Source organism: Solanum verrucosum, unplaced genomic scaffold (assembly GCF_900185275.1).
Source record: "Solanum verrucosum unplaced genomic scaffold, falcon-dt-bn FXZP01000234.1, whole genome shotgun sequence".
In the NCBI taxonomy this organism is placed as follows: Eukaryota; Viridiplantae; Streptophyta; class Magnoliopsida; order Solanales; family Solanaceae; genus Solanum; species Solanum verrucosum.
The window spans coordinates 161,806-172,626 of NW_026020440.1; the positions used below are offsets into that span (position 1 = coordinate 161,806).

Here is a 10,821-nt window from a genome sequence, read left to right on the forward strand (position 1 = left end):
TTGACAACCTAATAACTATTTTTATTTTCAAATGTGGAGCTCATAACTCAAAATTCTAGTTTCGTCTTTGATTATGCTCGTCTTTCCGAGTCTCCAACACAAATAATGAGATTCTTGTTACAAGTATGAACCCATTGAAATTTTGCTGAATGCTACTTTTAGACTTTGAAGCAGTATAGTATCTGATGCTTCTCCTTTCTGTTTGGTGATGATTTTTTTATTACGAGCCCACTGTGACGTAGGTCCATATTTTACCAAAAAAATTAAATTTTTATATGTAATAAATAATGTTGGCAATTGTATTTGTACTTTGATATATCGTACGTACTTACTAATTGGCTTCCAAGCTTTACCAAATTGCACTTTCTTAATAGTTGATGTACGTTAAATTAGAAAAGTACATCAACTATTAAGTAAAATTAGGAAAGTACATCAACTATTAAGTTTTACCATATTTTAACTTACATTCTTATTACTAAACCATTAAGTAAAATTATATGGAGAATCATAGTAGCTGATCAGTTGGTTGATTATCAGATAATTCGAACAGTCACCTTGCTGGTGAGAGTTCGATTCCCATCTTTTTGTAAATTAGGAAAGTTATTAACGCGAATATGATCCCCTTAATGACTATCTAAACCTTGTGAATTGTGTGGAATCTTGAAGCTAATTTGTCTGTTAATATGGCCCATAAGGAATATCTCCTTGAAATTTTAGCCTCAATGGAATTAAACAATTAATTATTCACACGAAAACGAGTAACATGATTAACTAAGGTCTAAATTAATTAATATAAAATCTTTAAAGTCCTCTTATTTATTTGCTCTGTCCAACCCCCTTTTTCTCATCTCAAATCACAACTTAGTTCTTGAAACATTGAAATGGGAAAGAATTACCAAATCATAAACAAAGAGAGTGAGTCCCAAGGCCAAGGTGTTTGTGAAAAGATTTTCAAATTAGCAGTGAATATAAGTCCAACTTTTCGATCATTTCGCCGAAATTCTCCACAATTTGTTACTAATACGAAGCCAAAAATAGATCATCAGAGGAATTATACAGCTAATATATCCAAACCAGTTGCTATTGTTGATCAACTTGAGTTAAATCGCCAGCAAATTCCATCTCAAAACTTGTCTACTGCCTCCAACAATATGGTACTATTGAATTGCTTGTCCATTTATTATGATCATGTTTAATCGACGTTGTTTGTCTAGATATTTATTTTTTTTGATGTTATAACATACTAACATGAAAAATTAGTTTCAAAGATAAACTTGATCTGTCATAGTGAAATATTGTTATAAAGAAATTTGACTGTACGAGTCGAACATGTGATTTTGCATTTTGGCCAAAATATCTTACATACTACAAAAATTAAGCTTTTTTTTTTTTGTATCTTCATATATACTTCTGTAGTTAGTTAATTATATTATGTCTGAACAGGTGCTCGTAGAATATAATCACATAGCAGGAGGGAATAGTGCAACTACGCGCAAGTTCAAGGGTGAACCTATGAAAGATGTGAACAAGTCCTCTGTAAAGAACGTGATCAGTATAGTTCATCATCATGAGATAAATGAAGGTCCTAAAGATGATAATGACAGATTTTCTAATTATATTGATCATGTCAAAAACAAGATGAGAAGTATCTCTAGTTTTGATGACAAGTATGGCTAGTTTTGATGATGATAAAGTCACTTACTACTATTTCAAGTTCAACATTATTTAGACTATTGATGCCTGCTGGTGGGGAACAAATGGAGCTATTTGAACAATAATTTGCAAAATTATATGTATAATTTTTTATACTTTGGTTAAATAAGGAAAAAAATAATTGATTTTTATTATACTGTGTTTGTATTAGAAAAAAAGATTGAATCTTGGAAAAAGGAAAGAAGCTTTTTTAATGTTTTTTGGTGTTGTAAGATTGACATTCATTACTAATTTGTTGTGTTAATTTATATAAGAGATAATTTATTATTTTGTGTTTATTTAATTCTTGTTATTAAAAGCTATTCATTTCCAACATTTAGACTTATAAGTAATCAATAGGGATGATATAATAAAATTATCTTTTTATTTATTGTTTCTCAAGGGTATGTCAAGTCAAATATAATGTATGGACAAGTAAAAAAGGACGAAAGGAGTATAAAAAACTATCAGGTGATTTATTCTCATTTGTTCAAGCTTTAGTGGACAAAATTATTCAATATTTGGCCGATGACTATTTAGTCTTGTTTGAAACTTCAGTCTACGCATAGGTTGTGACTATTGAATAGACGTTTGAACATGAAAAATGTGATTAAAAAAAGAGAGAATAGTATTTGAAGTTAAGCTAAAAATTAATGGAATTTGATTATTGATTTTTGTGTGATGTCTCTGTACCCAAAATAGATGTGTTGCATTTTTACTCAATACAATGTATAACTAATACAAACATTAGTTATACATAGCATGGAAAAGTATATCAAATTAGAGATTACTAATACACAAAAGCTAATACATGCATTGTTTTTGCTAATGCACTTTACCAAACGATTCCTTAATAATTTACGAAATTTTACAATTCACAGCATAAAAAATATACTTAAATATGCATTTAAATTGAAATTTGTGAGTGGGGAATTTTCTTAACCAAACATTGTGTTGCAAAAAAAGTGATTTGACATATATATATAGTGCTGTCCTCCATTAATTCCTTAGCTTCATTCATGCCCAAGAAAGAATTTAGGGGTCTATACTATTGACCTCATAGACTCACATAGACTCCCAAACCAATAACTATGAGATTCTTTTACCAAGCAAGAAAACGTTGACACATCAAATCGATCGTTACATAAAATAAATTTTTTTAGCTTTATATAATGATGAATTAAACAATACGATATAATAAAATTTAAATACCAGTCAAAAAGAACTTTATATATAAACCAATGGCACACAATACAATGGTAACAATAACCATCCCATATGGAATCTTGTAAATTAGGAAAATATCAAACAAGAATATGATTCCCTTAATGACTAATGACTAATTTACATTACACATTGTGGAATATTAGAAGAAACATGATTAAATAAATCAATCTCCATAATATATAATCTCCTATCTCCTCTGCATCCAACCTTCTCCCAAAGTGTACTCTAAAATGGGAAAGAACCAAACCATCATCAAAGACACTCAATCTCAAGGCCAAGGAGTATGTGAAAAGATTTTCAAATCACTACATCTAACTTCAATTTTTCGATATTTTTCCCGAAATCCCAAATCAAAAATAGCAACTAGTGATCATCATCACAGAAGCGACCCTGCTAAAGCCACAAAATTGAAGCTAGTTGTTACTCAAAAGGATCAAATTACCTCAAACAAGGTACATGTGGAATACAATCATAGCGAAGTAATCGAGTCTAAAACAGGATCCCCTGTACATATGCTTGCAACAAGAGATTGTATGGAAAATAAAGATTATATTAATTATAATGACACTAGTAATAAAGACAGGTTTTCTAGATATATCGATCACGTGAAGAGCAAGATTATGTCTAGCTATGATAATGATGAACACGATATCGGTCAAGGCTAGCATGTTGAAGAATCTTAGCAAACTTGGATGTTTGTTTAATTACCAAAAGGACTTCGATAAGGAGGAATTAAGAATGGGAGAATGATGACTAGTATATTGGTTAAATATTTTAAAATAACTTTATTTAATACTTGTAAATTTCTTATATTAATGTAAAACTTATATACAGATATCATCAGGTGATGGTGATTGCGCGAGGTTGTAATAGTAATAGTACTAAATGAATTTTTTCAAAATTCATTTAGTTTTATTCTTTTCTTAATTCATCTTACTTATGTATGATTTGAGAACATGTTTATTATCTTTTTTGTAGGTTCCATCCATCAAAATTATAATGGACACGATCTTAACGAGAGCATTAGAAGGCTCTATCGTCATCCATATCCATTTTGAGATACGCAAGACCATGTTTGATGAGTTTAAGGTATACAATTTGATTATTAATTCTTTGCAGGCCAAAATTTTAGGGTGTGCGATGATTCAAGATGAGCTGTTTCGGGCTACACATATAGGAAAGAAGAAGAATGTGAATGAATGGGTCGAGACAAGGGCTCAAGAAGCTTATGTAAGTTTGAAATTTAGTACAAATTGTAATAATATGACTCTATATGTTTATACTAACTTTTGTTTTTATATATGTAGGTTGTTCATCAACAATGCTTGTTGAGTACAATGAGATCACTCATCAAGTCCTGGACGCGCCATCCCAGCCTTCATCGAATGTTGCTACTAAAATATGGACAGAGTATGTGGCGTACAAAAGAGGAGTGTCTACGTCATATGGTCTAGGAATGTAACTAAGTGCAACGTATCCAGTCATGACTGGATGGAGTTGGCACTTCACGTTAGATTGAGGTAATTGACGATGTTCAGATTACTGCAATATCGCAGAAGATCAAACAATTCACGCGTGCATTGACAGAAGTTGAGGCCAGACGGATTAATTGTTCAGAATAATACAATATTGTGCAGTATCGTAGAGGCACTGAACACACAAGTGGATAGCTTGATTGGCAGTGTGTTGTGCCCCGTTCTCACAACTCAGTTAATGAAGATATTTCGTAAAACAATTCTAATAGTGAAGGATAGAATGTAGACCACACCCCTTAAGATTATTGTTTATAAAGTTGAACATTATTTTGAAACTTTGTATATATATATATATAAAGAGAGTACTCATATATATATACTAGTGTTTCGGCACGCATTTTGCGCGTAACACTTATTAATGAGTATATTATTTCTTAAAAAAATAAATACTATTAAATAATTTTTATTTTATTTTATTTTTATATAAATTTTTGTGGTCAGAGGACCGTTTTATTTAGCTGAAATTGGCCAAAGACCCATGTCCAAAACAAACAAAGGAAAAAAAACAGGCCCAAAGACCCGGTCCAAAGCAAAAAAGGAAAGTACTCCTTCTGTCAGATTCTCCTGCTGATTGTTGAGAAGAGCTCAACAATCTTTGTCCCTTTTCATTCCCATCTGTTGATGCTTTCGTTTTGAATGGCCTTCTCCACTCTCTTTCCGCTGTTGCTGCTGGTGAATGTTCCTTGAAGTCTATCCTTGGTATTTGCTGCCCTATCGGGTATAGACATGAAATGTGCCAGCAGATCTGGAAGAATAGGTAATCTTCGATCTCCATTGTTGCCATCCGTGTTTCGTTGCCTTCTGCGTTGTCTGATGGTGTGCTCACCAAATGTAATGACTTCCTTGTGAATAATCTGCTATAGTTATGTATGGTGACGCCAAGTATTCGATGGGTTATGTGACTATTGCTGCTTGTCTTGTGCCTTAATATATCAAATATTTTGTAATTGCATGTCCTCATTGTTCCTGCCATTGTATGTTGATATACTTGTTTCTGATTCTCAAATTAGGCACTTGTGCTTTGTCCATGTTAAGTAACCTCCGTATGTTGCCTGGTAGCTCCTGAAAAATGTGGTACTCTTTTGTATCTTGTGTTTCTATCACCTCATTAGCTAGTGAATCTGCTACAGTATTCCCTTCCCTAAAGATATGAATGATTTTTGCATCTAGTTGATGTAATCTCTTTCTGATATCCTCTACCCTTTCCACTATTTCCCAAGGTACCTTCCACTGCTTTAGGATCATTCTTTGCAGACATAAAGAGTCTGTTTCTATTGTTATCTCCCTCAATCCATTATCATAACTGTATTCTAATGCCTCGTGTATTGCACAAATTTCTGCCTCTATATTGGTTATGATGCCTATGCCTTTTGCATTAGCATATCTCAAATCTCCCCTTTCATCTCTAATACAGTAACCAAAAGAGCTCAATCTTGGGTTTCCCGTACTTGCTCCATCTGTATTACATTTCAGTCTCTGACCCACTAGTGGTTTCCATACAACACTGTAGACATATAGTTTTGGCCTGTACTCCTTTATTTTAGCAATTAAGTCTGGCCAATCTCTTATATCCAATATTATCCATGGGTAAAGCATCTTCAATATCTTCCTGACCATTTCCTGTATTTGTGCCTTTGAGTTCTTTTTTATAAAATATGTCTAATTGAGGTTTCTTACTTTGTCTTACTACTAATTGTGACACTCCAATTTCATGACCCCCAAGTGAATGCACCGAGATAATAATATGAGAAGTTAATAAAATAAACTCTATTTATAAGTCAAAAAATAAGTTTGTAAAGCAAAAAGGAAAAGATAACAACTATCTAAATTAAATTTCTCGATAGTGTTAAAAGTTTCTTTTTGTTGGTAGAATAATGTCAGAAGATCAAAAGATTGCATGGGATTAATCCTTTGCAAACCGTGGTGCAATATTAATGTTTCTTCAATTAAAAGTTTGAGAGGAGATTATTTACTTTTTGTATCAAAAATGGTGTAAGATTGACTTTGAGTGAAAGGAAAACAAAAATTTTCAACTTTTTTACTTTGCCTTTTGAATCTCCTAATTATTATAATGAATGTGTTCAAAATATTATATTAAATTTTTATCCACAAACACATTAAATTAATTAGTTAATTATAAATATTTAAAACTAAGGTGTAAAAAGTCTTATTATATATTTTTTGAAAATCAGGATATTTATGAACATAACTACTATTTTTATATAGAATTTAATTTTCTCTTCATACATAACTTATCCATCATTAGTCCAATGTTATATGTTTCACCTTCTTCTTTTTTTCTAAAAAAAAAAAGAGTAAACATTCTATCACATTCATTATTAAAGATGAAAGTTAATGTATATGTAAAATTATAAGTACAAAGAACAAAAAAAAAAAAAAAAAAGAAAGATACACATGAGCAAGACAATTAGGCATTTCTTTTTGCTTTTGTCCCTATAATGAAAATTGAATATTTGAGCATACAAAGTACAAATCTAAAATTAAAGCAAGCTGCTAACAAAACAACAATTCAACTATATGAAGAGAGATAGAAAAGTCTTATTATAATTTTAATTACTACAAAAAGCTCTGATGCTTCAGTAATTGAATTCTTGTCTTTTCTCGTGACTGTATAAGGGGATCTCACAACTTTCACCACAAATTGTAACATTATTTCACCTGTTTAGAGCTCCTACACACAAGAATTGTAAGAGTAGTAAATAAAAGTCTTTCTTGGAAAAGTTAAATTTATAGGACAAAAATTATGAAAACATGAAAAGTCGCATGGAAAATTTAAAGGTCAAATACTATTAAAATAAATATAAAAAGATAGATCATGAAATTAACTTTAAAAGATACATGAATCTACTTTAATTTCTTGTCTTTAAGGAATAATTACTCATTTGTATTCTTTTTTTTATTTGTGTGAGAAATTTGAAAGGTCAAGATTAAGAAATGAGAATAAAAAGATTAAATATATATATGAAAATTATAAAAGTTTGAATTTAACTCAGTGGTAAAATGGTAATCTAACTTTTCATCTTTGGAGCTTCCCACTTTAAGTAATATATAATATATGATGATATGATATATATATTAGAAAACTGGGAAAAAATCAAGATAAACACAAAAGAGTTTGGGAGGTAGTAAACTTCTGACTAAATTGAAGCAACGGAAAAGGGCCTAAAATACCCTCGAAGTATTGGAAATGGTACACAATTACCCCCCATTCACCTATTGGCCCCCAAATACCCTTCCCATCCACCTTTGGGTTCAAATTTACCCCCTTCATTAACAGATTACAATTTAAAATAATTAAATAATACTTTTAATTACGTGGCACTCAATCATTGGTTGTAATTTAATTATTTAATATAATTTTAAATCCATCCATTACCCACCCATTTTAACTTAACCTGCCCCAAATGTTATCAAACCCGCCCCTACTTACCCAATACAAAAAAACTCATCTAATTAAGAGAATCCTAAAACCCAAATAAACACTTCATTTTCTTCCAATTTTTTCACGATCTACAGAGGGTTTAGAACATCAATATTCTTCTTCTTCAATTTGTTATAAATGTCAACTTCTTCTTCGATTTCTTCCCCTGAAGAACTTCAATCTCGTACATGTAAGTGCGGATTTATGGCAAGATATTTTACTGCTACAACTCTTGAAAATGGTGGACGCCGATTCTACCGATGTCGTCGTCTTGGGTCAAATTCTTGTGGTTATTGGAATTGGATTGATGACAAACTTCCACGTCATGTGTCAACCATGATTCATAATCAAAAAGTTGAATTAGATTCAATTCGGAAAGAAAGAAATCATTTGAAGAAGATTGTAGAGGATATGGGTGGCATTGAAGATCCTTATTTGAAGGATATGATTGCCGACGAAATGTCTGAGTTAAAAGATATGAATGGAAATGAAATTTCTGATTTGACGAAAGTTTCTACCTTGAAGGGGGAAAATGTCAAATTTGGAGTTGCCGAATAAAATTGAGAGTTCAAATCTGAAGAAAGTATCTAGCTTGGATGATAAAGTTTTGAAGTTAGAGTTGAAAGTTCATCAATTGATAAGTTTGCTTGCAGTTTCTTGGGCTATTATTGTTGGTTTTGTAGCTGCCAAGATGATGTAGTGTGGTGCTATTGTTTGTGTTAAGTTAGTATTATTAGATTATGTTAGTTTTGTGGGTTTTTGTTATTGTAACGACGAAATTTTGCAACTTATTTTGTTTTGAAAATTTGTCAAGATGATGTAGGTTGTTGTTCTGTCTACTAATGAAGAATTCTGCAGCTTTATAAGCTGTATTTTCTTGCATTTTGATCACACAGTATTCGTGCACTTTGTATATGTTTTGTCCCTCGTCGTTCTGCATCTTGACTTTAGAAGTGGAAAGCTCAGGGAAAGCAAATTAAAAGGCATGTAGTTAACAAAACAACATACTGTTTTCATGGATCCAAATAGTTAACACAACAACGTATTGTTAACAAAACAAAATGCAAAAACAGCATGCTACTTTAACACAATCAAAAAGTTGAATGGATCCAAATAGTCACACATGTAATTGAGATACAACATCTTTGTGGTGCTAAATCAATTAACGCTATACAGGCAATACAAATTTCAATTGCAGGAAAAAGCTTGATTACATGAACATGAATCGTACATCAATAATTCAAATTATTACAGAAACAATACAGACACCATAAGATGTAAACTATACATGGCACCATGTGACTGATGGAGACAAAAAACACTTCAACAAGGAAGGTAACTACCTGAAGAAGGCTCGCTATATTACTGAATGGTCACAACATTCAGAAGCCAAACTTACATAAAAAACCAATCTCAGACATTAACACTGATAACAGAACTCAGCATTCCAGTCTCAAACATCAAAACTGAGAACAGAACTCAACAATTTGCCAACAACCTAGCATTTCAATCTCAAACATTAAAATTGATAACAGAACTCAACAATTTCATAAATTTTTCAGGTCACAAAATATTTTCAGCACATAAAACATTGTTAGACTAATTTGTCATTAACATACATGGCCAGTGACACACGGTTAAGTATCAGAAAATAGAAAACTAAGAAGTTTCAATGTGCCATTACATACTAAACAAAAACTTAAAACCACTATTTAGCAACTACTTTCTAATGTTTTCCCCTCTTTGCCTTAAGCTTGCCAATTTTTTTCTCCTTGTCTTTTGTCAACTGATTTGAGGTCACACATGCTTTGCCTTTCCAAGTTAGCTTTTTTGGTGAGTATGGCAGATTAGTAGGAATAGAAGCACCATTTTCATCACCCCTGAAACTAATCCTTCTTGAACCAATTGGTTGTTGTTGCAGCTTCTTCATTTGTAGTCTAGTCTTTTCTTCAGATATCATCCTAGGTGCAATCACTATATCCTCATCCTCAGATTCAATACCATCTTCAACTTCATCTTCATCAACAGTTGCAATTGAAGGTGCAATAACTATTTCTTTTCCACTGTTTTTAGACCTCTTTGGAATTGCATCAACTTTGTCCTTTGAAACATTTTTTCTCTTTGATTTTGAAGGACCAGAAGCTTCATTGAATGCTTGACTTGATTGCTGGCTTGTTTGTCGATTAGAAGATGCAACAAATCCAGGAGTTGGCATAAAGACAGATTCATTTTCTTCACTTGGTTGGGGTGCCGAGAGAACCTGTCTTCCTTTTTGAAGCTATAAAATTTGTGAAAGAGTAAGATAAATAAATATACATTGTAAGTAATTATAAATTGATGAAACATAACTTACCAAAGGACATCTTCTTCGATTATGACCTACAACACTGCAGTTTCCACATGTCATTTGCAATCCTTTTCTACTTTTCGACCATAATCCCTCCCTTTTTCTTGCCTCATCCTTTTCCCCTACTCTCTTTAATTTTGGTCTACCAACCAATTTATGAATTTGTGGTGGTTGCATAGCTTGAGAAGGATCAATTTTCCAGAATTTCTCACCCCTAACAGGTTGAATTTTAGGCTGGTACACAAACAAGTAAGCTTCTTTTGAGTACCACCAATGCATCTCATTCAGTGGTTCTAGTCTATCATGTTCTAATGCTTTAATAGCATGAGGACATGGTATTCCTGTCAAATCCTATGTCCTACAAGTACACTTCTTTGTAGCAAGATTCACAACATGTCTATCTATACCCTCAGCCACCTCATATCCTAAGTCTCCATTAGCAACAACTTGACAACCTTGTGCAATCATTCTAAAATCATGATACAGATCCATGGAGTATGGACAATACTCTTCTGTCCACCTCTTACCCTCTTCTTCAAGTTGTTTCAACCTTTTCATAACCTATAAATAATAGTGAA

At 32.0% G+C, this 10,821-nt stretch overlaps 1 protein-coding gene across 1 annotated transcript; it reads left to right on the forward strand.

The window, feature by feature from the left end:
* Window positions 1-868: 868 nt before the first annotated feature.
* LOC125808266 (uncharacterized) lies at window positions 869-1,723 on the forward strand. The gene is made up of 2 exons (XM_049487983.1): window positions 869-1,154; window positions 1,444-1,723. The coding sequence occupies exons 1-2, from the start codon at window positions 882-884 to the stop codon at window positions 1,675-1,677; spliced, it is 507 nt and encodes a 168-aa protein (XP_049343940.1). The 5' UTR covers window positions 869-881; the 3' UTR covers window positions 1,678-1,723.
* Window positions 1,724-10,821: the final 9,098 nt, after the last annotated feature.

Excerpts from the sequence above, each read along its gene's own strand:
- LOC125808266 (XM_049487983.1), top strand. The coding sequence starts at position 882 with ATGGGAAAGAATTACCAAATCATAAACAAAGAGAGTGAGTCCCAAGGC. Across the intron at positions 1,155-1,443 it reads CTACTGCCTCCAACAATATG|GTGCTCGTAGAATATAATCA; the intron begins GTACTATTGAAT and ends ATGTCTGAACAG.